This window comes from Phyllobates terribilis, unplaced genomic scaffold (genome assembly GCF_046119375.1).
Source record: "Phyllobates terribilis strain yellow unplaced genomic scaffold, ASM4611937v1 Scaffold_7__3_contigs__length_470593459, whole genome shotgun sequence".
NCBI lineage: Eukaryota > Metazoa > Chordata > Amphibia > Anura > Dendrobatidae > Phyllobates > Phyllobates terribilis.
The window spans coordinates 403,615,367-403,641,267 of NW_027362767.1; the positions used below are offsets into that span (position 1 = coordinate 403,615,367).

The window sequence follows — 25,901 nt, forward strand, 5'->3', positions numbered from 1 at the left end:
GGAAAGCATCGCCGGATTCAGGAAAACAGCGGCATTTACACTAAATAAAAGAAACTAAATATATATGACAAGTGATAGATCCCCTTTAAGCGCAATTATGAACTTCTACAATGTATTGTAAAAGTTCGTAATCGCTATTAAGGTGGATCTGTTATTAGATTTTGCAATACAATCTGCATACATTAATAAACAGATTGCTCAAACCTAACATGAATTTTCAAAGTAAGTATATCAGACTCATCAGGTCTAAGTGATCTATATAACATTGTAGGAAGTTTGAATTGAGGTGACAGATAACGTTGATGCCATGTGTTCATGATATCACAGGATCAGATGAATTGGTCACCTGACTCCTAAATACTGTATATTGTAATAATAATGGATATTTTTGGACAGTGCTTGTTAATACAATCAATTTTGCAATTTACCGCTTATTAAAATTTTCAGACGTTCTTGAGATATTAACACTTTTCTTTTGTTTACAGCTCGTTGCCATAGAGACCGACCACTGCTACTAGACAGCAGAACATGCGCAGTGCTTTCAAGTTAATTTCTATTGAGCTTGTAAGCGCTGTTTTGAAGCTAGAGTCTACTGTTACCTCCTAATCCCAGCAAGCTTCAATGCAGTGCTTACAGTCTAGACAGCAGAGGTGGTCGGTCTCCTAGGCAACAAGCTGTGAACAAAAGAAAAATGTTAATATCTCAAGAACGGCTGCAAATTTTAATAAGGAGTAAATTGTAAAAGTGCTTGTTTTTTATCCAGCTCTTTCCCATAATATCAATTTATGAAGATCGGAATAACCCCTTTAACCTCGTAACAAAGCATTGTAACTGTATGAGTGCTTGGTTGTAGGCTTTAATCTTGCGCCATTGTAATTTTAAATTGCTGGATTATACCATGTACTCTTTCAATCTAAGCACAATCTAATCCTTGGGAGAAAATAAATAAGGTACATATTTTTTTCTTTTCTAATCTTTTGGGACAAATTATGTTTGAAAAAAAATATTTCACATAAAAATTATTACAAATAAAAAAATATCTAAAAAACCTTCTCCCAAACACAAAAAATACTCTTTTTTTTCATATGAAATATATTTTATTGCATAGTAAATTTCATCTCATTTAAATATTTGAAAAATGTGGATTTCTCAGGAACCATTTATCAGATTACAGATATCAGAGTGTTGTTTGATTCAACTTTCTATGGTCTTCATGCCCATATAGACGGCTTAGAAGGGTTTATTCTACTGACAGATGCCCTTTAAAGTCAATGAAGAGGGGAGGGTGAGAGTGAGAGAGGCACAGATGTTGCTCCAGCTTTCTAGTAAGCGTTTATCTCACTCCAGAGCTGGATTCACAGCTACACTGCTCAGTACTGCTGTATAATGTCTTCCATGCTGCTGCTGCTTCTAAACATGTGCTACATAGAGACAGGAGAGCAGGAATCCCTCATGTCTGTGTGTGTTGTGTATGGGAGATGTTATAGCAGATAGTCTCAGCAACCCATTAGCTCAGAGACAATTGAAAATTAGAGATGTCTGTAGAGGAGAAAACTGGTCAATGCAGGATAGAAGACATATAATAGTCAGAAATCGCGTTATTCCTGATGTGAAACTTCATGTACACTAATATTAGCCGGCTACCCCGCTTACTAATTAAATAACTAGAGATGATCAAAACGATTTGGACGACCCTGGTCCACGGCTACTTCAGTATTCTTCGACTGCAGGACCACGTCCTGGTGATACAGGCCAGATTAACCCCGCTACCCAGAATATACCCGGGGTTAAAGTGGCCTAGACCAGATTATACCCATCTAGGTCAGAATATACCCCAGCTGCTGTAGATCAGATTTTTCACGCTTTTGAGAACCATTAAGTGATATACTTAATAACGGGACCCCAGGCAGCGCACAGGGGGCAGAGACAGCGCGCAAGGGGGGAAAGAGACAGGGCGCAGGGCCCCTGTGCGCTCTGTCTGCCCCCCTGTGCGCTATCTGGGACCCCCTGTGCGATGTCTGGGGCCCCGTTCTTGAGTATATCACTTAATGGTTCTCAAAAGCGTGAAAAATCTGATCTACAGCAGCTGGGGTATATTCTGACCTAGAGGGGTATAATCTGGTCTAGGCCACTTTAACCCCGGGTATATTCTGGGCGGGGGGTTAATCTGGCCTGTTACACCAGGGTTGTAGTTCAGCATGCATTGGCTACCAACATCGCTGCTGGAAAAGGGTCTTGCAAATGTTTTTGATCATCTTTAATATTAACTAATAATGCCTAAGCCTCTTTTTTATCTACAGTTTCATTAATAAAGAATTTTGAAAATTTTCTAATTTTCCTTGTCATGAAAAAGCAAATTAAAAAAAAAAAAAAAGCAAGAAGTAAAATCTTCATCTAATTACTTTGTATGACCTTGAATCTAATTTTATAGATCTGACCATGTACTGTGCCTCTCACTGCTCCTCTTAATTCCAGATGCCAACTTTGGGATCAGATGGGGAAACTCTGGAAATTAAGATCATCAGGATCTAAAGTATCAGGGAAACCAGGGGCGGACCTACCGCCCGTGCAGCTGGTTCATTGAATGGGGGCCCCCAAGGGAGAGGGGGCCCCTCCAGCAGGGCCGCCATCAGGGCATGACTGCCCTGACTCCAACATGGGGCCCGGCCGGTCGGGGCCCCCTCGGAGCCCCGTTGGGGCCCCCCTCTTGTGCGTCTCCTCATGGGGCCCCCCGCAGGACCCCCCGCCATCACATCACCCCCCGCCGTCACATGACCGGAGATGTCCCTGCGCTCAGCATGGGTCCCCGGCCCCATGCTGAGCGCAGGGACATCTCCGGTCATGTGACGGCGCCGGCACAATACTTACCCCTCCCCGTGCCTCCGCAGCGTCTTCCGTGTTCTCTGACTGTGATGTCTCAGGTCAGAGGGCGCGGTGACGTCTCTACACCGCGCACGCTCTCTCCTGACCTGTCACAGTGCAGAGCGGGAAGACGCGCACAACGCTGGAGTCCGGAGCAGTGCCAGCAGCCGGTAAGAAGTGAGGTGAGTATTGGATTTTTTTATTTTTTTCATGTATGGGGGCATGGGGCATTATATGGTGGGGGGGGGGGGGTGTGACATCCTGCATGGGGCATTATATGGGGGGGGGAGATGACATCCTGCATGGGGCATTTTATGGGGGGGTGACATCTTGCATGGGGCATTATATTGGGGTGTGTGACATCCTGCATGGGGCATTATATGGGGGGGGGTAACATCCTGCATGGGACATTATATGGGAGGGGGTGTGACATCCTGCATGGGGCATTATAAGGGAGGGAGTGTGACATCCTGCATGGGGCATTATATGGGGGGGTGACATACTGCATGGGGCATTATAAGGGAGGGGGTGTAACATCCTGCATGGGGCATTATATGGGGGGGTGACATACTGCATGGGGAATTATAAGAGGGGAAGGGGGGAATTGACATCCTGCATGGGGCATTATATGGGGGAGGGGGAGGGGGAATTGACATCTTGCATGGGGGCATTATATGGAGGTGGGGGGGTGTGTGTGACATCCTGCATGGGGCATTTTAAGAGGGGAAGGGGGGAAGTGACATCCTGCATGGGGCATTATAAGAGGGGAAGGGGGGAAGTGACATCCTGCATGGGGCATTATAAGAGGGGAAGGGGGGAAGTGACATCCTGCATGGGGCATTATAAGGGAGGGGGTGTGACATCCTGCATAGGGCATTATAAGAGTGGGAGGGGGGAATTGACATCCTGCATGGGGCATTATAAGGAGGGTGAGTGTGTGACATACTGCATGGGGCATTATAAGGAGGGGGGGGTGACCTCCTGCATGGGGCATTATAAGGGAGGGGGTGGTCTGACATACGGCATGGGGCATTGAAAAGGGGGGAAGTAACATCCTGCAAGGGGCATTATATGGGGGGGAGAGGTGACATCCTGCATGGGGCATTTTATGGGGGGTAGAGGTGACAACCTGCATAGGGCATTAAAAGGGGGGTGTCATCCTGCATGGGGTATTATAAGGGGGGGAACAGCCTGCATGGAGCGTTACATGGGGGCCAATATTCTGTATGGAGCGTTATATGGGGGTCAGTATTCTGTATGGAGCGTTATATGGGGGACAGTATTCTGTATGGAGCGTTATATTGGGGTCAGTATTCTGTATGGAGCGTTATATGGGGGTCAGTATTTTGTATGGAGCGTTATATGGGGGTCAGTATTCTGTATGCAGCAATTTATGGGGACCAGTATTCTGTATGCAGTGTTATATGGGGACCAGTATCCTGTATGGAGCGTTATATGGGGATTATATTTCTCTGTGGCATCTGTGCATCATGAATCGTGGTATGTGTTAAAGGGGCCCACTGAAACTCTGTCGCCCGGGGCCCACGAAAACCTGGAGCCGGCCCTGAGGGTAAGTATAACAAGTTTTATTTTTTTAAAATACAATTAATTAACTAGGAGTGGGGGGAATCAGAGATGCACGGGGGGGGGGGGGGCCTTCATGCCCCCATGAAGGGCAGGGGGGGGGGGCCAAAAAAAATTCTTGCACAGGGGCCCACTACAGTCTGTGTCCGCCCCTGAGGGAAACGTATGATCACTAGGACCACACTGATCTCTAAAATTGGGGTCCGGAGTCCTTTATCCCTCTTCGCTTTCACAACCCAGGTGAGAATGAAAAGATGGTCAAGCGTGCACACTGCTGCCCCATTAACGGTCCATCGGAGTGATGGACACATGCGAGTGCCGCACTGCTGTGTGCGCGGTGTTTAATATAGATATAACTTAGTCTAGATTCGTTTGTTTGGCTGCTGGGTTCCAGATCTCCAGAATGTCAGTCCCATTTTGCAAAGTTTACATAGAAAGGTGCGACCCTGCCTACGATGTGATGTGTAAGTGCTCAGGAATGTATTTTAAGGGACAAGTACTCTCCTGTTTCTTTAATACTGAGTCAGGTAACCATTTGTATGCCAGACACTCTTCTATTTGCAGTGATACTTGAATAATAAATGTGGAGCATAGGTATATGCCTTTTTTTTCTTGGGGCCTTTTACATGGACCAATTCTGAGCACAGCAAAACTCCACTTCGCTGATGAGCATTGTAGTCAATACCCGGCGCCTGTGAATAGCGGTAACTTTACTATGAATCACAGCTGTCATCAACCCCAACTAGCATTACCCCGATTGTCACCGCACCACGTCAACCGGTAAGAGCTGGGCAAAGCGCCATAATTGGCGCATCTAATGTGATGTGTCAATTCTTGGGCAGCTGCAGGCTGGTATTTTTAGGCTGGGAAGGGGCCAATAGCCAGGGACCTTCCCAGCCTGATATTATCAGCTCACAGCTGTCTGCTTTACCTTGGCTGGTTATCAAAAATAGGCATTTTTTAAAATTATTTATTTATGGTTAAACCAGGCTAAACGCACTTATGACCCATGTCCTTTTTTTAACTGCCAATTTTCCGCATCAAATGCATGGGGAAATTCCACATAAAAGACTGAGTGTTTCCGCAAGAGAAATTGACATGCTGCGACTCGCAACCCTGTACCGCAGGGGACTTCACACAGAGTGAAAAAGAAGCACAGTGGTCATCCGATTTCTATTAATCCCATCCACTGTGCTTGTACTGTACCACGCAGAGTTTTGGATGGAGAGAAAATATGCTGCGTCCAGAACTCTACTATTACTGATCATGGGCATGCAGCATTACTGATCACGGGCACTCAACCTAAGGGGTGGAGGAGGCATTTTTTTTTCTCCTTTTAATTTTGCCTTATATACAGTAGTGTTCAAAATAATAGCAGTCCAATATGACTAACCAGATTAATCACTGTTTTTGGTATAAATTATATCACCACATGTCAAACAATTTACCAGTTGGTGCAGTAGATTCTAAGAAAATCACCAGACTCCACATTCATGATCTGCAGGTTTTTGAGTCTGTGTATTTGAATAATTAATTGTACGGGGGGGTGTTCAATATAATAGCAGTGTGGAGGTCAATTAGTGAGGACAATCATTCTGTGAAGAAACAGGTGGCCCTTATTTAAGAGTGAAGCCAGCACATGTTGTACATGCATTAATCCTTGAAAGCCTGAGAAATATGGGTCGTTCAAGACATTGTTCAGAAGAACAGCATACTTTGATCAAAAAGTTGATTGGAGCGGGTAAAACTTATAGAAGTGTAGACAATGATAGGTTGTTCAGCTAAAATTATCTCCAATACTTTAAAATGGAAAGCAAAACCAGAGACGTGGAAGAAAACGGAAGATTACCATTCGAATGGATGGAAGAATAGTCAGAATGGCAAAGGCTCAGCCAGTGATCAGCTCCAGGATGCTCAAAGACAGTCTCAAGTTACCTGTGAGTACTGTGACAGTTTGAAGACGCCTGTGTGAAGCTAATCTCTTAGCAAGAAGTCCCCGCAAAGTCCCACTGTTAAAAAACAAAGACGTACTGAAGCGGATACAATTTACAAAAGAACACATCAACTGGCCTAAAGAGAAATGGAGAAAAATTTTGTGGACTGATGAAAGTAAAATTGTTCTTTTTGGGTCCAAGGGCCGCAGACAGTTCTTCAGACGACCCCCAAACTCTGCATTCAAGCCACAGGACACTCTGAAGACAGTGAAGCATGGTGGCGCAAGCATCATGATATGGGCATGTTTCTCTTACTATGGTGCCGGACCTATTTACCACATACCAGGGATCATGGACCAGTTTGCATATATTAAAATACTTAAAGAGGTCATTTTGCCTTACTCTGAAGAGGATATGCCCTTGAAATTGGTGTTTCAACAAGACTGCGACCCTAAACACACCCATAAACTGGCAATATCCTGGTTCCAGTTCAACAAAATTGAAGTTATGGAGTGGGCAGCCCAATCTCTGGACCTTGATCCGATAGAACACTTTTGGGGTGACATCAAAAATGCAGTTTCTGAGGCAAAGCCAACAGATGCCAAAAAATTGTGGGATGTAGTCAAAGCATCCTGGGCTGAAATAACAGGTGACAGGAGCCAGAAGTTGGTTGACTCTATGCAACATAGATGTGAAGCAGTTCTAAAAATCTGTGGGTATACTAAATATTAGGTTAGTGATTCACAGGAATGCTAAATCCTCAAAAAAAAAGAAGACATATTGTGAGTTTGTAAAGACAAATGCAGACACTGCCATTTATTCGAACAGTCCAATGTTAATTTTTTGTTATTTTCTGTGAAGTACCATATTTTTAGGATTATAAAACAAAGTTTTTTCCCCCAAATTTGGGAGGAAAAAGCGGGTGCGTCTTATAATCCGAAGGTATGGTATTTTACCTGGGGGTCGGCATCTGTGGAGCAGGGTCACAGATACAGGAGGATGACGGAGGCTGCGGCAGGAGTCGGGCGATGCTGCGGCCCTGTCCTCAGAAGAAGGGTCGCTGATTCAGGATGACCTGGGCGGTGGTGGTTGGAGTCTCCCGAGATCTCAATCTGCGCATGCTCCGGTGGCCATTTTCCCTAAGCCTACCGCAGGGCTATGTACGGGATAGGGAACCTCCGCTCGCCGCCAACTTCTTCTGAGGACGGGGCTGCAGCACTGCCCCACTCCCGCCGCCAGCACCACCAACACCCAGGTCATCCTGATTCAGCGACCCTTCTTCTGAGGACGGGGCCGCCTGACTCCTGCCTCCTCCCTCAATCTCCTGTATCTGTGACACTGGCTAATGTGACCCCCGCTCCACCATCGCCATCTCCCAGGTAAGACGGATTATAAGACACACCATTTTATTTAAAAAAAAACACATTTTTTCCTATTTTTCACCCCAAGGTACGTCTTATAATCCGGTGCATTTTATAATCCGCAAAACACGGTAATTAAAAATGATATACATTTCTCTTCATGTTTTGAATTAGAAAACCGTGTGCAATGTTCCTAATGCTGGAAATAAACACCGTAGTTTTAAAATAGTAGAAAGATTTTGTGCTCAACTCATGTTTTTGATCACACGACTATTATTTTGAACACTACTGCACAAGTCATTATACAAGAAAGAATGTTTCCTAACATTTTTTCCTGTAAAATCCATTTTATCTTCGGTTTTGGATGCTTTATTGTCAGTCCGTAAAAGTTGCTTAATACTCTGACAACATTGTTCCCAGCAAGCAGCGACCTGGGAGTCAGAGATGCATCCAGGTGTCTCCCCCATGCTGTTCTCATTACATTTCAGTGCTGTTTTTATAAACCTCAGCGATTTTCCTGCCTCCCCAGCCCTTCTTTTAGGGTCTTCTTGAAAAGTGCTTGAGTTTCCCACTGACTCCCATTATAATCAGCACTCGAGTGGAGTCCGTCCAAGCGTCCGACTTGCTCACAGGGCTGCCACTAGTAATTTCAGGGCCCCATACTGGCAAAATTTTTGGGCCCCCTTGAGACTCCGCCCAGGCTCCACCCCAGCTCCTAATCCACCCCTCAAACGTTCCACAGTCACACCGCCCAGTCTTGGAAAAACTTCACTTTCTGCACCACGTCTTCACCAATCACACATTAACAGTTCCCATTGAAAACCATATCACATACATAGCCAGCAGCTTTTGTTTTGGCCAAAAGATTTTTTAAGCCGCCACCACGACAAGGTAGACTCTTCTGGCCGGGCCCTACTCTACTCTAACCTATTAAACATTTCTTAAAATATCCAAAACTCTTTTTAGGTATATTTTTATTTATTTTTCTTTAATGTGTCACATAAATTGAAATAAAAATGACCAATAATATCACATACAAGGGACAAATACCGTCACACCATGGCCAGACCACATATTACCACCACATAGTGACCGAATAATACCACAAACAAGGAACAAATACCGCCACATCGTGACTAGACCACATATTACCCCCACAAAGTGACCGAATAATACTACATACAAGGAACAAATACTGCCACACCATGGCTTGAGTACATATCACCACCTCATAGTGACTGAATAATACCACTACTGGGGACAAATACCACCACATCATGACCAGACCACATATTACCACCACATAATGACCGAATACTACAATACTGAACGTTAATAAAAAAAACACAATACTAATATTACCATAAGTGCCAGTATACACTATTCTCTGTACATAGTATACAGTGTATAGTGTCAGTGCAGAGGTAATACAGGGATCACCAGTGACATTATACACAGGAGCTCTGTATATAGTATATAGTGTCAGTGTACAGATAACACTGACTCACCAGTGACATCTCACTCTATAGTTGAAGTCCTTCATATTCGCTGTTCTCCTTCATCCAGCACAGACCGCCATCACGTCTTTCAGACACAGTTATCTAGAGTACATTCCCCAACTTCTACACTACGCAGATGAATACAGGCTTGCACCCACCATTAATCTATAATATAATTAGTTATTATGCAACCCACCATTCCAAATATAAATTGTAATCCACCACTGCGTCCCCGCCTAATAAATATATGAATTAAAATAGAAACAGTATTCTTTCCCCCAATTTATTACCAGTCACACTCAGTCATCCTCAACGCCCCCTCTCCCAATTCATTATATTTATATGCCCCCCTCTGCCCCAATTAATTTTGTCATGTCCTCTCTCTCTCCCACCCCCACTTCATCATTTACTCTCCCCCACCCCCAATTCATCATCATTTGTTGTCCACCACCCTCAATTATCATTTGCGCTCCCCACTGCCACCCTCAATTCATCATTATTTGCGCTCTCCCCACCCTCCAATCACAGTTCATCATGTGCTCCCCCCACCCCCAATTCCAGTTCATTATATGCTCTCCCCACCCCCCCCACTCCCAGTTCATCATATTCTCTCCCAGTTCATCATGTGCTCTCCCCACCCACCCAAGACCATTTAATTAATTCTATTAACCCCTTAAGGACCCTGGGATTTTCCAGTTTTTGCATTTTCGTTTTTTGCTCCCCTTGTTCCCAGAGCCATTGTTTTTTTATTTTTTGGTCAATATGGCCGTGCGAGGGCTTATTTTTTGCGGGACGAGTTGTACTTTTGAACGACATTACTGGTTTTACCATATCGTGTATGGGAAAACGGAAAAAAAATTCCAAGTGCGGTGAAATTGCAAAAAAAGTGCAATACCACAGATGTTTTTTTTTTGTTTGTTTTTTTTACCATGTTCACTGAATGCTGAAACTGACCTGCCATTATTATTCTCCAGGTCATTACGAGTTCGTAGACACCAAACATGTATAGGTTCTTTTTTATTTAAGTGGTGAAAAAAAAAATCCAAAGTTTGCTAAAAAAAAAAAAAAAAAAAAGGCGCCATTTTCCAAGACCCGTAATGTCTCAATTTTTCGGGATCTGGGGCCGGGTGAGGGCTTATTTTTTTCGCGGCGAGCTGAAGTTTTTATTGATACCATTTTGGGGTAGATCTGATGTTTTGATCGCCCGTTATTGCAATGTTGCGGCAACCAAAAACATAATTCTGGCGTTTAGAATTTTTTTTCTCGTTGCGCCGTTTACCGTTCGCATTAATTCTTCTTTTATATTAATAGATCGGGCGATTCTGAATGCGGCGATATCAAATATGTGTATGTGTTTTTTTTTATTATTTTATTTTGAATGCGGCAAAAGGGGGGTGACTTAAACGTTTATATTTTTTAATTTTTTTTAAATATTTTTTAAAAACTTTTTTTTTTTTTTTACACTTTTTGCTTGCTTCTATAGTCTCCATAGGAGACTAGAAGCAGCAACTGTCCGATCGCCTCTGCTACATAGAGGTGATGAACAGATCCTGTGCTATGAGCGCCGACCACTAGGTGGCGCTCATAGTTATCATTACATGACAACAACTGGGGGTCTGCTGCAGACCCATGGTTGTCATGCCCACGCATCAGTAACCCACGATCAAGTGACGGGGTCAGGGATGGGCGGGGTAAATGACACGCTTTGGCTCGGCCCTGTTAAATGACGCTGTCAATCTCTGACAGCGGCATTTAACTGGTTAACAGCCGCGGGTGGATCGCGATTCCACCCGTGGCTGTTGCAGGCACATGTCAGCTTTAAGAATCAGCTGACATGTGCCCGGTTCAGTGCGGGCTCAGCGCCGGAGCCCTCAGTGAACCGGGGGTGATGGCCTGGTGCGTACTATAAAGCCTGGGGCATAAAAGGGGTTAAAAAAAAAAAAAAAAAAGTTTTTCATACGTGACTCTCATACAATCCCCTGCAGCTCCATTTCTGGACTGGCATCCTGGCTCTCGATTCTGGCGAGTACGTGATGACGTCATCGAGTACGCCCCATCTCTAGCGCGTCACAGAAGAGGCGGAGGGACTTTCTTGAAGCTGCATGGCCATTCATCTATGAGAGCTCCAAGGCTAAAGCTCCCTGCGCTGAGATGTACACCGCCGGCAGCGGCATGCCAGCACGCGATACTGGGGGCCCGGTGAGCAGAAGCACAAGCGGGAGGGCCCCATACAACAGTAAGGACAGTAATGCCCTGATGGCGGCCCTGCCTACTGGATTTGAGTACCGAGCACTCAAGCATTTTAGTGCTCGATCATCACTAATTGACAGCAATCAGTTACAAATGTCAGCTCACTATTGTTCACACCAAATGGTCTACTTTAATTCAAGCCATGCTCATTAGCTGTTGTAAGACTGTAACCATGAAGCTCAATGCCTTTTTGTCAGTAACGCTCCTGTGTACGCCTGCAGTCTTTCTTCTATCCCTAAGTGGGAAACTACTGTATAATCTGAGGCCATTACCGAACCACTTCAGAAAAATACTGGGTGAAATGCTGGAAAGTGATCATCAAGTGCATTGGCTCTCATCTCAGAGATTTATGTCATATCCTAAGATTAATCAATGTGGGGCACAACTCCGAGAACTGCATCTATCTCAAGACAGGGGCCAGTAATAGGGAGGTGTCCAGACGTGTGAGGCTCTCTTTATTCTCTCATCAGCCTCTACGCAAAAAAAAAAAATTAAAAAGAATCCTGTGCTGTCTGGCACCAACAACGTTCAGAGATCCCAACTATTATTATTTTTTTAATAATTTTCTAATTAACAAATTTGCATGAAAGCAGCATATCCCCAGCTTGAGATCACTTAAATGTTGACTTGTATTGACCAGATTTTTTTTATACCTGCAAACACAAAGGTTTTGACAGCAGCTTGGTTCGTATCTATGTAATTTAGGTTTTCAGCCATGCAGCTGTCGTCATCCAGATCCATCCTTCACAGCTGGAGGCTAAAGCTATGTATAACTCTGTGTACATGAAGCAAACAGGGGGTGGTAGCGTAGAACAAAGGAGCCAAGAGAAAGCCACAGATGGATTTTTATGGTGTCAGTCCTCAATATAATGGGACAAGTAACATTACAAGGACCTACAGTCCGGACATTACTTATAGGTGCAGCGTTGAAGTCTTGGTCCAATAATCTCCAAGCCAGAAACGTCTGCTCAGACAATCACCGGCAGCAGCAGGTCACCTTGACCTTGAGGACTGGATGCCACCATTAGATGTGTTCTTAGATCATGATGAAAATTAGGTGTTTTTTTTAAGGTCTTACATGTTTGGAGTTCCTTAATGTGTTCCTACAGCAAAAGGTTGATTTGGGGGAAATTTAAGCATTTAATGTCTTTATTCCTCCACAGTAGGAGCCGAACTCTACGCTGGGGGTCCCGGTTACATCTCAAAATGCTCTTATAGGATATATGGAAAGACGTTCACAGTCTTTGTAGGCAGACACCCAACATTATTGTTGGATTATTACAAAGGACCCTTTAATGAATCCAGGCAACATCCAGCAATGATCTCACTGTCACGTTCAGGCATCTATGCTACATAATGAGATCTGACTATAGATCCTGTTTATCCAGGGTGTTTGCTGCAGTTTACATTTGGACGCTTCACTGTCAACTGCAGATGGAGGTTTTAAATTAGCATAAAAACCCCAAAACCAATGAAACATTGAATTATAATAGATTTATAAAGATTCATTGTATCAAATTACTATATACATTTCCTGTTCCACTTCCAGAAGTCATATGTGTACAAGGGAATGATGAGCAAAAATAGCACCAGGACCAGCAGTCTCCATAAAGGTATTCAGTTGCCTATGACGCCATCTAGTGGATATTTTGTGTTTTACATTGATGACAGTTAGCAGTCAGGATTAGTGTTGAGCCACCCCCGTAGTGTTCGAGTTCGGTTCGGTTCGTCGAACACCGTTAAAACTAATGGCAGGCAAACAAAAACACATAGAAACACATAGAAAACACCTTCAAAGGTGTCCAAAAGCTGACAAACTGCTCAGAAGACATACAGTGCCTACAAGTAGTATTCAACCCCCTGCAGATTTAGCTGGTTGACACATGCGGAATTAACTTGGCATTGTGACATTTGTACTGTAGATCAGCCTGGAAGTGGGAAATGCAGTGCAGCAAATTTTTTTTTTTTTTTTTTAAACGTTAAAAGTTAATTCAGAGTGTCATTTATTATTCAACCCCTCAAACCACAAGAATTCTGTTTGGTCCCCCTAAAGTATTAAGAAGTAGTTCAGGCACAAAGAATAATGAGCTTCACATGTGTGGATTAAAGATCTCTTTTGCCAGCCTTTTCTGACTACTTAAGACCCTCCCCAAACTTGTGAACAGCACTCAGACATGGTCAACATGGGAAAGACAAAGGAGCATTCCAAGGCCATCAGAGACAAGATCGTGGAGCGTCACAAGGCTGGCAAGGGGTACAAAACCCTTTCCAAGGAGCTGGGCCTACCTGTCTCCACTGTTGGGAGCATCATCCGTAAGTGGAAGGCTTATGGAACTACTGTTAGCCTTCCACGGCCAGGACAGCCTTTGAAAGTGTCCTCCCGTGCCGAGGCCAGGCTTGTCCGAAGAGTCAAGGCTAACCCAAGGACAACAAGGAAGGAGCTCCGGGAAGATCTCATGGCAGTGGGGACATTGGTTTCAGTCAATACCATAAGTAACGTACTCCACCGCAATGGTCTCCATTCCAGACGAGCCCGTAAGGTACCTTCACTTTCAAAGCGTCATGTCAAGGCTCGTCTACAGTTTGCTCATGATCACTTGGAGGACTCTGAGACAGACTGGTTCAAGGTTCTATGGTCTGATGAGACCAAGATCGAGATCTTTGGTGCCAACCACACACGTGACGTTTGGAAACTGGATGGCACTGCATACGACCCCAAGAATACCATCCCTACAGTCAAGCATGGTGGTGGCAGCATCATGCTGTGGGGCTGTTTCTCTGCCAAGGGGCCTGGCCATCTGGTCCGCATCCATGGGAAGATGGATAGCACGGCCTACCTGGAGATTTTGGCCAAGAACCTCCGCTCCTCCATCAAGGATCTTAAGATGGGTCGTAATTTCATCTTCCAACAAGACAACGACCCAAAGCACACAGCCAAGAAAACCAAGGCCTGGTTCAAGAGGGAAAAAGTCAAGGTGTTGGAGTGGCCTAGTCAGTCTCCTGACCTTAACCCAATTGAAAACTTGTGGAAGGAGCTCAAGAATAAAGTCCACATGAGACACCCAAAGAACCTAGATAACTTGGAGAAGATCTGCATGGAGGAGTGGGCCAAGATAACTCCACAGACCTGTGCCGGCCTGATCAGGTCTTATAAAAGACGATTATTAGCTGTAATTGCAAACAAGGGTTATTCCACAAAATATTAAACATAGGGGTTGTATAATAATTGACCCACACTTTTATGTTTAAAATTTAATAAAATTCAACTGAGCAACATAACTTTTTGGTTTGTAAGATTTATGCTTCTGTTCATAAAACCTACTCTCGTTTGCAGTTTGAAGGCTCTAACTTATTTGCATCTTATCAAACCAGCTAAATCTGCAGGGGGTTGAATACTACTTGTAGGCACTGTATACAGGGCTCAGCACTCTGAGCACTGCAGCAGAGAAAACCGTGATTGTATAAAAATGACAGCAGGAAGCCCAGTAATTAATACATTGTTGGAATCAGGGTCTCAGCCTCTAAATCATTCTGCTCTCAAATTACATAGCAAAAAAACTGCCAACAGATTCCCTTTAAGACCAGATATACCGTAGTGTTCCAAATAATAGCAGTGAGTTCAAAAACATGAGTTAAGCACAAAATCTTTATACTAGTGTTTATTCCCATGCATTGGGAACATTGCACACTGTTTACTAATTCAAAACATGAAGAGAAATGTATATAATTTGTAACTGCTTTACAGAAAATAACAAAAAATTAACATTGGGCTGTTCTAAAAAAAGTGTCTACATTTGTCTTTACAAGCTCACAATCTAGTTTTTTGAGGCTTGAGCATTCCTGTGAATGACTAACCTAATATTTAGTTGTATATCCGCAGATTTTTAGAACTGCTTCACATCTATGTTGCATAGAGTCAACCAACTTCTGGCTCCTGTCAGCTGTTACTCCAGCCCAAGATTCTTTGACTTCATCCCACAATTTTTTTGGCATTTGTTGTCTTTGCCTCAGAATTGGCATTTTTGGTGTCACCCCACAACTGTTCTATCGGATTAAGGTCCGGGGATTGGGCTGGTCGCTCCATAACTTCAATTTTGTTGAACTGGAACCAGGATATTGCCAGTTTATGGGTGTGTTTAGGGTCGCAGTCTTGTTGAAACACCCATTTCAAGGGCATATCCTCTTCAGCGTAAGGCAACATGACCTCTTCAAGTATTTTAATATATGCAAACTGGTCCATGATCTCTGGTATGCGGTAAATAGGTCCGGCACCATAGTAAGAGAAACATGCCCACAACATGATGCTTCACCACCATGCTTCACTGTCTTCAGAGTGTACTGTGGCTGGAATGCAGAGTTTGGGGGGGGGGGGGGGGTCGTCTGACGAACTGACTGTGGCCCTTGGACCCAAAAAGAACAATTTTACTTTCATCAGTCCCCAAAATGTTTCTCCATTTCTCTTTAGTCCAGTTGATGTGTTCTTTGGCAAATTGTATTCGCTTCAGTACATGTCTTTTTTTTTTTTTTTTAACAGTGGGACTTTGCAGGGACTTCTTGCTAAGAGATTAGCTTCACACAGGCGTCTTCTAACTGTCACAGTACTCACAGGTAACTTGAGACTGTCTCTGATTATCCTGGAGCTGATCATTGGCTGAGGCTTTGCCATTCTGACTATTCTTCGATCCATTCGAATGGTAGTCTTCCGTTTTCTTCCACGTTTCTCTAGTTTTGCTTTCCGTTTTAAAGCATTGGAGATCATTTTAGCTGAACAGCCTATCATTGTCTGCACTTCTTTATAAAAGTTTTACCCTCTCCGACTTTTTAATCAAAGTACGCTTTTCTTCTGAACAATGTCTCGAACGACCCATATTCCTCAGGCTTTCAAGGAGAAATGCATGTACAACTGACGCGCCCCCTGGGCCGTGGGGATACCCGGAGCCGGGCCCTGTAGATGCTGGGGGTTGTAGTCACCGTGGCGGTGACCCAGTCCGTGACCCAGGGCGGTCAAACCAGGGTAGTCTATGTGTCTCTGTTAGATATAGTCCGACTACGCCACCTGTGGGATGCGGTTATTGGGAACCGCCGCTGCGGAGCAGTCCACTGAAGCTGATGGTATGTGCAGCAAGGTGATGTAACTCCCCACAGGAAGAGTGGAGCTTCAGGGCAGCGTGTATGGATGATGGTGGTGATAGTGCCTGGATCAGTAATGAAACACAGAGTCTTTGCAGTGCAGTCCTAGGGTCTTTACTGGTGGCAATTATATAGGCCCTAATGGGAGTACTTGCTAGGGATGAGGGCCTGGTCTGTCTGAGAGCAATCCTAGAATTCCCCTGGCCAGGTGGAGTTGTAGGCCTGCCGTTCTGACTGTACTCTTTGGCTATCCTGCTTATAGTTGTGTTGTAGCCCACGTCCCTGAGTGTGACGTGCTGTGCTCACCCGTATGGCTGGCGACTCGGACCCCGTGTATTCCTCGCTTCTCTGTGGCGGTACTGGTCCTTTGGGGCTTCTGTTGGGCCAGGAGACCTGCAATCCCCTGCCCTGCGGTATCTGCTGCTGAGCTTGAAGGGTCCCACAGCCTCGGACTCAGCTCGTCCTGGCCAGTGTACACAGAGGACCAATCTCCAGCTCCAGTCCCTGGCTCCTGTGTCCTCAACTCGACTACTGGCCCTGTCTGAGCTAACCCCACCTCCAGATCCAGTTATATAGGGCAGGATCCTCCCCCTTTCGGGTCTGGAGCAGGAGGTGTTGCATGTAGTGTGTTCCCTGACCCGGAAACTCCTGTTTTGCTCCCAGACATGGTATTACTACCACTGTGGCAACCAGACCCTCTGGGGTGCCACACATGTGCTGGCTTCACCAACTGGTAAATTGTTTGACATGTGGTAATATAATTTATACCAAAAACAGAGATTAACCTGGTTAGTCATATTGGACTGCTATTATTTTGCACACTACTGCACTCTGCATTCATGGCTTGTGTGAAACAGGATTCAGACAGGCTGCTGATGGAGCTATTCAGCACAATGAGATATAAGGAGTTCATATGCACTCAGTTTGTGCTCTTTTGCGTTAATATCCATTTTTCCCCAGATGGGCACAATAACTGTTTTCTTGTGCCCCTCTGAAAAGTCAGACACAGTTTAACAGTTAATCGTTGTGCGGAATGGCTCCGTCAGCAGCACATCCGAATCCTGTTTTGTAGGGACTGAAGCCATGATTGCACCACAGAAGCAGCGTGTACCTAGTCCCCACATCGAACACCTCCTGCAACATTTATTGCACATTGCAAAGTAAGCAGGCAGTGCCTGAACTTTTTTTTATCCATTGACTCTTTGCAATTGATCATTTAGAAGTAGAAGAAACATTGAAGTACAAACTCTGGCCGCCACGTTCCGAATCTGGGGTGCAAAACGGATGAGAATAGGAGCTGCTCCGAGTCTCAAGGACCCATTTGTAAAACAGATGTGTGTATAGATGGATCAAAGTCTATGGGTCAGTGTGCTGTCGAGAAAAAAAACCGACAGAACTAGGACGAGTTACACGGAGGGGTGAACTCAGCTAAACTTGGTTTCTTTCAAGTCTACAAAACCCCAGGTGAGTAAAATGAAGAATTAAGTGTAAGATTTCATGTGCATTTACAAACTGCAAAGAAAGCCGCTGCTAAGGTCAATTTATGCTCCATCGATATTCACTAGGAATACCACCATTTGCATTAGGCTGCAGTATATATCCAGAAGCAATTTGCAATTTAGGATAAAGCTAAACTACGACTTTAGCCACAAAAGCCGTTGCGCGACCAAAGTGAATGTGACAACCACAACAAGCTTGTCGACACTTGAGTTGTACTTGTCACGGTAACGTACGTTTCGTAATGCCCCCCGATATTCACCTGTATAATGCTGCAGCGACAAGTACATTCTGCTACGGCCAAGGTTGCTGTGTAACCCTAGCCTTCGTTCTACAGCAAATACATCCCATATAAACGTTCCCCTAAAAAGATGAAAACATCCATGGTTTGTAGAACTTGTGCAGGCTGAGGGGGCCACGGTGAAGACTTACAAAACCCAAGGAAAAAAGGACACTGAATGTATACAGGTGCATCTCACTAAATTAGAATATCATCAAAAAGTTAATTTATTTCAGTTCTTCAATCCAAAAAGTGAAACTCAAGATATTAGAGTCATTACACACAGAGTGATCTATTTCAAGTGTTTATTTCTGTTAATGTTGATGATTATGGCTTACAGCCAATGAATACACAAAAGTCATTATCTCAGTAAATTACTGAGAATCTTTCAGCCCAGACAAGGTGGGAGATTACCGCAGATTGCAGGTAAGACTGTTCAACTACATATAAAGAACCGGATCAAACAATTAACATCTGCTGCTCGCCTGATCGTCCCACCAACATAAGCCTGCAGCTGTTGTATACTCCAAAAGTAAGAGCCAATTCAGACACGAGTCTCACGTACAAATTATTTCAGTTTTTTCATAGGTAGAACTCGTTCCTTTTATGGTCTGTGTCGCCGTTCACACATACGTGTATTTTTGCAGACCAAGTGGTCAGCACCAAAATATGGAGACATGTCCGATTTTGAAGTCTAGATCCGTGGAAAAATAAAAATCAGACAGCACTAAGATGCCAGCCATGTGCTGCTCAATTTTTACTAAGTTTGAGAAATTTTTTATTTTTTTTGAAAAGGACAAAAACCTGATTAAAAACTGTTCTCGGACCCTAGAATAAATTGTACGTTACTATGAAATATGTTGGCGCTATAGAAATAAAACACAAACTAAAATCCGATTCAAAACATTGATGAAAATCAGCCCATTTTTCGTTGCGTACAAGGAGAATCAGCGATGTCTGAATGCGCCCCTACAAGAGTTGTTAACGCTGCCCCCTACAGTCCATCGTAAGAAATTCTAGTCTAGAAAAGACTTTCCCACATGTCGGTCATATTGTATATCCTTTAACGGGAACCAGTCAACAAGTTCGTGCCCAAACTGCTGTAACCGAGCTAATGACACTGGAGATGGAGAAATCCTTCTATACATACCCAAGTACGGCCAACAGGACCACTTAATCCAGAAAAAGAGGGTGTCATCTCTGCAGAGATCAATGCAAATAAAGATCATGCAACTTAAGCTTCAGTCCGTAACACTTATTCCTTCATTTAGTCTCAGGCCCTCTCTGATAGACAATTAGTGACTTACTCCTAAAATTCAGACTTTTCTAGCCTGAAACACCATGTGCCACATAGTGTAAATGTTTATTTTTTTATTATTTTTTTTTCAGCTGCGATTAACAGTTCAAGGAACATAGATGTGATTTCAAGAAAACTTCATGCCCACTGTGGGTTTAAAGGAGCATAAACTGTGCGTTTGTAAGAGGAGAATACAATAAATTTCCATTTTAAAAATTGGATCAAAAAAACATAAAACTAATGCAGGTTACTTTGTAAATTGTGATAATTTTCTTTCTTCTCCTAGTTTGCTCTTCCCTCCCCCCCCCCCCCTTCTCCCAGTTTGTTCTTCCCTCCCCCCCTTCTCCCAGTTTGCTCTTCCCTTTCGCCTCTTCTCCCAGTTTGCTCTTCCCTTTCGCCTCTTCTCCCAGTTTGCTCTTCCCTTTCGCCTCTTCTCCCAGTTTGCTCTTCACTCCCCCCCCTCTCCAAGTTTGTTCTTCCCTTCCCCCCCCTTCTCCCAGTTTGCTCTTCCCTTCCCCCCCTCTCCCAGTTTGCTCTTCCCTTTCCCCCCCTTCTCCTAGTGTGTGTTTCCCCCCCCCTTCTCCCAGTTTGTAAATTGTGATAATTTTCTTCTCCTAGTTTGCTCTCCCCCCCCCTTCTTCCAGTTTGCTCTTCCCTCCCCCCCCCCTTCTCCCAGTTTGCTCTTCCCTCCCCCCCTTCTCCCAGTTTGCTCTTCCCTCCCCCCCCTCCTTCTCCCAGTTTGTTCTTCCCTTTCCCCTCTTCTCCCAGTTTGCTCTTCCCTTTCCCCCTCTTCTCCCAGTTTGCTCTTCCCTTTCCCCTCTTCTCCCAGTTTGCTCTTCCCTTTCCCCTCTTCTCCCAGTGCGTGTTCTCCCCCCCCCCCCCCCTTCTCCCAGTTTGGTCCTTCCTTTTCCCTCTTCTCCCAGTTTGGTCCTTCCTTTTCCCTCTTCTCCCAGTTTGTTCTTCCCTTTCCCCTCTTGTCCCAGTTTTTCCTTCCTTTTAGGTAGTTGGGTTGACCTTTTATAATTATTCCTGTTTACACTTGATTTGTATACCTTATGTTTTGAATATCCAATTTTTGTACAAATCCCTCAATAAAAATTACTTTAACTGAAAAAAACAAAAACAAAAAACAAAGTTGCTTCAAATCTGAAAACACATTAAGGCTGTGTGCCCAAGTTGCGTATTACAAGCGTATATGCTGCGGAATTTCCGCAGCGTAAACGCTTGTAAAACGCATGGTAATAAGCCCCCCATGGTCCTGAATGGCATTCCGCAAGGTCAATGCCCATGCTGCGGATTTTTCCGCAGCGTGTATGCTGCGGTCAAAAATCCGCAGCATGTTCATTAATTTTGCGTTTCCGCATGCGGAATCAATGTGCGGATGGTACCCGGGTGTGGAGGACAGGAGACTCTCATCCAGACCTGGGTACCAAAGAACCTGTGAAAAAAAGAATAAAATAAAGTTTATACTTATCTTCTGATGTTTTCCCTCCGTCGCGCTGTTGTGTGAAGGACCTCCCATGTCATTGAGTCATGTGACCCACCACATGAATCAATGTCACCGCAGGTCCTGCACACAACAGCGCGAGCAGCTCAAGACTCTGGACGGGGCTGAGAATGCATCGGAAGGTGAGTATAAACTTTATTTTTTACCATTCTGATTCTTTTTTTTTAACTATTACTTGGTCACACTATATAAATTCATGCCGGTTGCATGGATTTATATAGTGTGAACAAGTTGTCAAGCACTTTTCCAAGTGATGCTAAAATCACTTGGAGAAGTGCTTGATAACCTGCATGCAGAAATGCATGCAAAAACGCTTGACAAACGCTTCTACCTGGCGGGAAAAACGCATGTAAAATCCGCATGCGATTTTCCCGCCAGGGAGAAGCGTAAAAAATATGCTTCAGTTCCACAACGTGGGCACATAGCCTTAAAACCTAATAAACACAGCGGGCTTCTATCATGTATTTTGGAGCAGACACCTGCAGAAAAAAAAAAAAAGTTTTTCGAGTGGGAACAAGGCCTAATACTGTGTTACAATGTGGGTTTTAAAAAACAAACTAATTTCAGGTTGTTCCCCCACAGTGTTAAACAGCACAGAGAGCACGAGAATTACAGCAATCTGATATTTTGCTGCAGTACACATGAGAATCCGCAGCATAAAAAAAAGCACCAAATACTCACTGTATAAACTTAGCCTAAAAATTCAACTTATCAGCAGCAAATGCAAGATGGGTCGATGGGAATGGAGAATGAAGAAAACACGCGCGGACCAGACTTATCTTAAAAATATTACTTTTATTGTTCTGTACGGAGTTGTAGGAGGTGCAGGAATGATAGAAAGAGACGCTGCCCCCTGACATTTCTCCTGGTGGGCCGCCGGTATAAAAAGATGAGATAAGGAATGTTACAGACCTCGTGATAAACAATCAGCAACCATTTCTTTTTTTTTTATTATTATTATTATTATTATTTAGAAGACAAGGAAAAAAAAACTGCAAATATAGGTTTTGCTAGGTGAATATATATTTATATCATAAATCCCCCTAAATTAAGTAAATAGTAACCCCTCTTAAAGTTTTATTTTTATTATAATTTGTTTTTTTTGTTTGTTTGTTTTTTTTGGTCCTTAGGGAAAAAATAAAATATAAAACCATTATAGGGCTTAGAAAGTATCCAAAGAACAGAGCGCTTTTTCATGATGCCATGAGAATATACTGAATGCAAACAAAAAAAAAAAAAAAAAAAGGGGGTGTGCATCCCAGGAATGGGTGACCATCACCAAAAAAAAAAGGTCATGCAAATCGCGATATGGAATGATATGTTTCGTTTTATCCACCAGGAACGATCCGTGGAATGACGTGATTATTTGTCTTTTCTGGCCTGTTTCGGGTATTGTAACAGATCAGAGTTTCATACCAGCTGCCTCTGTGCCCCCTTAAAATATTATCTGGTAAAACAGCTGGAGGACGTAAAGCACCCCCCACCCTCCCCTAATTGTGGACCTCTCCCCTGCCTGCAGTGCGGAGCCCTCTATGCTAGGACCTCACCGTGAGGTCGCTGCATTATGAAACTATGATATAAGGGGGGGAAAGAAAAGAAGACGTTAGTACTCGACTGCGTGGGCACGGACCGCATGCCTCTCGCAGGGATTTGTAGGACCAGGAATAAATACCCCAAAGGTAGGGAGAGGGAGGGAGGGGGTTTGTGAGAACTGTACAAGGTGCGAAAAATGAAAAAAAAAAAAAAAAAGTTACCCAGAAGCGCAGTCTACGTGCCAGCTGTGTGGAAGCCCCCCAGCCCCTTAGCCATTGCATAGATAGCTTTGCAAAAGGGGGGAGGAGCGGTCCTGCAGCCGCTTCCGCTCTGCCTTCTCCTCCCTCCTTGCAAAGGGAACGAAAGCTAATGTGATCCCCTCCCTCTCCCCTTTGACAGGGTGGGGGGGTGACGCTAGTGACCCCCCATCTCCCCTGACCATCTGGTGCTTCTCCCCTTCTGCAGCTGACGGAGGGCGGTAGGGCAGTGTTGATCTCGTCCCCGTCCGGCTCTCACAGGTCGCTCTCGCCGTACAACGCAGTAGAAAAGGACATGTAATCCAGTGCTCCAGGCACTGTATCAGGACCGTGGTAAGGAGCCATACGGGAGATGCAATATTCTGCTTGATCTGGTGGCAGCTCCCGGCGCAGCTCGGCTGCAGTGATGTAATTCTGGAAAATAGAGGGAAAAAAGTTTTGCAAATGTGTCACACAGACATAAAATCAGCATAAATCATACATGTCAAACTCTGGCAGTAATATTAGGCCCGCGACACTAGAACCGCTATGCGGGGCCCACGAGACTATGTACGGAGGCCTATGCGGGGCCCACGAGACTATGTACGGAGGCCTATGCGGGGCCCACGAGACTATGTACGGAGGCCTATGCGGGGCCCACGAGACTATGTACGGAGGCCTATGCGGGGCCCACGAGACTATGTACGGAGGCCTATGCGGGGCCCACGAGACTATGTACGGAGGCCTATGCGGGGCCCACGAGACTATGTACGGAGGCCTATGCGGGGCCCACGAGACTATGTACGGAGGCCTATGCGGGGCCCACGAGACTATGTACGGAGGCCTATGCGGGGCCCACGAGACTATGTACGGAGGCCTATGCGGGGCCCACGAGACTATGTACGGAGGCCTATGCGGGGCCCACGAGACACTGTACGGAGGCCTATGCGGGGCCCACGAGACTGTACGGAGGCCTATGCGGGGCCCACGAGACTGTACGGAGGCCTATGCGGGGCCCACGAGACTATGTACGGAGGCCTATGCGGGGCCCACGAGACTATGTACGGAGGCCTATGCGGGGCCCACGAGACTATGTACGGAGGCCTATGCGGGGCCCACGAGACTATGTACGGAGGCCTATGCGGGGCCCACGAGACTGTACGGAGGCCTATGCGGGGCCCACGAGACTGTACGGAGGCCTATGAGGGGCCCACGAGACTGTACGGAGGCCTATGCGGGGCCCACGAGACTGTACGGAGGCCTATGCGGGGCACCACGAGACTGTACGGAGGCCTATGCGGGGCACCACGAGACTGTACGGAGGCCTATGCGGGGCACCACGAGACTGTACGGAGGCCTATGCGGGGCACCACGAGACTGTACGGAGGCCTATGCGGGGCACCATTATACTGTATACTGGTTGGCCCGTGACTTTGTTCAAGTTTTTCATTTTGGCCCTCTGTGTTTAAGTTTGACATCCCTGACTTAGATGTAATATAAATACCAAAAAACGAAGGGAAGCAGAAAAGGTGTAATTAGTAAAACAATTTATTTATTAAAGTATTCATGATAAAAAAATCAACAAAAGACCAGGAGAAGTGACAGAGTGCCACACCACCGGCAGTATACACGTGCCAAAAACATGGGTAGCACAAAAGTAACCTGAAGTGACATGTGACGCGGGACACCGGCCCCATGACTTCCGGTCTGCGGCATTCTCTCAGAAAGTGCCGGTATACCGCGGATACGCAAGGGACCACATGAGGCATTCGGGCATTATTTAAGGAGCCCGCTCCACACCCTGCACAGCTATCCCCCGAGGAAGCTGATGCGAAACGCGCGTCAGGGTAACATACTTCCCACCAACCAGGTTGTATACTGTCTTGCATATATGTTTTTTTTACTATATTTTTGGAGAGGTGTCTGTTATACTTCAAGTTACTTTTGTGCTACCCATGTTTTTGGCACTCTTGCCTTTATATATTATGCAGATGGATCAGTTTGGGTCATTCCAAATATTGGGCTATTGATACTGTATTAGTTTGGGTATAGGGCACATGTTGCCTGTGATTTGATTGTTCTTCTCTGAGATATTATTTTCATATGAGAATGTGTATACTGCCAGTGGTGTGGCACTCTGTCACTTCTCCTGGTCTTTTATTGATTTTATCATGAATACTTTAATAAAGAAATTTTATTAAATTAAGCCTTTTCTGCTTCCCTTCGTTTTTTGGTATTTATTGCAATTGGAAGTGCGTAAATATTCATTATGGGGTTACTAGATGTAATATAGCAGCCACTTACCTTATCTCCAGCGAGGACCTTAAAGGATGCGATAACTTGGTCCGCGGTGTCGGTGTCTGTGGTCTCTTTTGACATGAAGTCGATAAATGCTTGGAATGTCACCATACCCGAATTGTTGGGGTCGACGCTGGCCATGATACGGTTAAATTCTGCGTCGCCCTGAGAGTGGATAACAAAAAGATAATCAATCAAGGGAGTAATATATATATGATTTTCAGAAACACGAGTGAGCACCACAAAAAGTATAGACATGGAAGAAGCATACCAAGCTGTATCCAGTAGATATAAGGAGAGCTCGAAAGTCATCGGCATCCAGAGCTGAAAGTCTCTTCTTTTCCAAGAAACAGTAATAAACATTGAACAGAGGAAAGAAAGAAAAACAGAAGGGAAAAACACAGCGGACAAGGAGAAGGTGCGGAGTCATGTCAGAAGAGGACAGATCAAGGTGAGGAAAGCAGCCATACAAAACAGAGGGAGAGGAGAGAGAAAGCGGCAGAAAATTAGTTTGGCTTAGCACGATAAAATTGGTACCTGTCTGTCATTTTCCACATCATAGCCCAGACTGATGAGACAAGCTTTGAATTCTTCAGGTCCCAGAGCACCTGTATGATCCTGTCGTGAGTAGAA

At 44.8% G+C, this 25,901-nt stretch overlaps 1 protein-coding gene across 2 annotated transcripts in view; it reads right to left on the reverse strand.

Annotated features, from left to right (window-relative positions):
- Positions 1–22,137: 22,137 nt before the first annotated feature.
- Positions 22,138–25,901, reverse strand: part of ACTN4 (actinin alpha 4) — a 40,769-nt gene continuing 37,005 nt past the window's right edge. For both annotated transcript variants that reach the window (XM_073641675.1, XM_073641674.1), the window contains exons 19-21: positions 25,806–25,886; positions 25,275–25,433; positions 22,138–23,405 (exon numbers count right to left, since the gene is read on the reverse strand). In XM_073641675.1, coding sequence (XP_073497776.1) covers positions 23,247–23,405; positions 25,275–25,433; positions 25,806–25,886 — 399 coding nt within the window. In that variant the 3' untranslated portion in view covers positions 22,138–23,246. The remainder of the gene's footprint in view (positions 23,406–25,274; positions 25,434–25,805; positions 25,887–25,901) is intronic.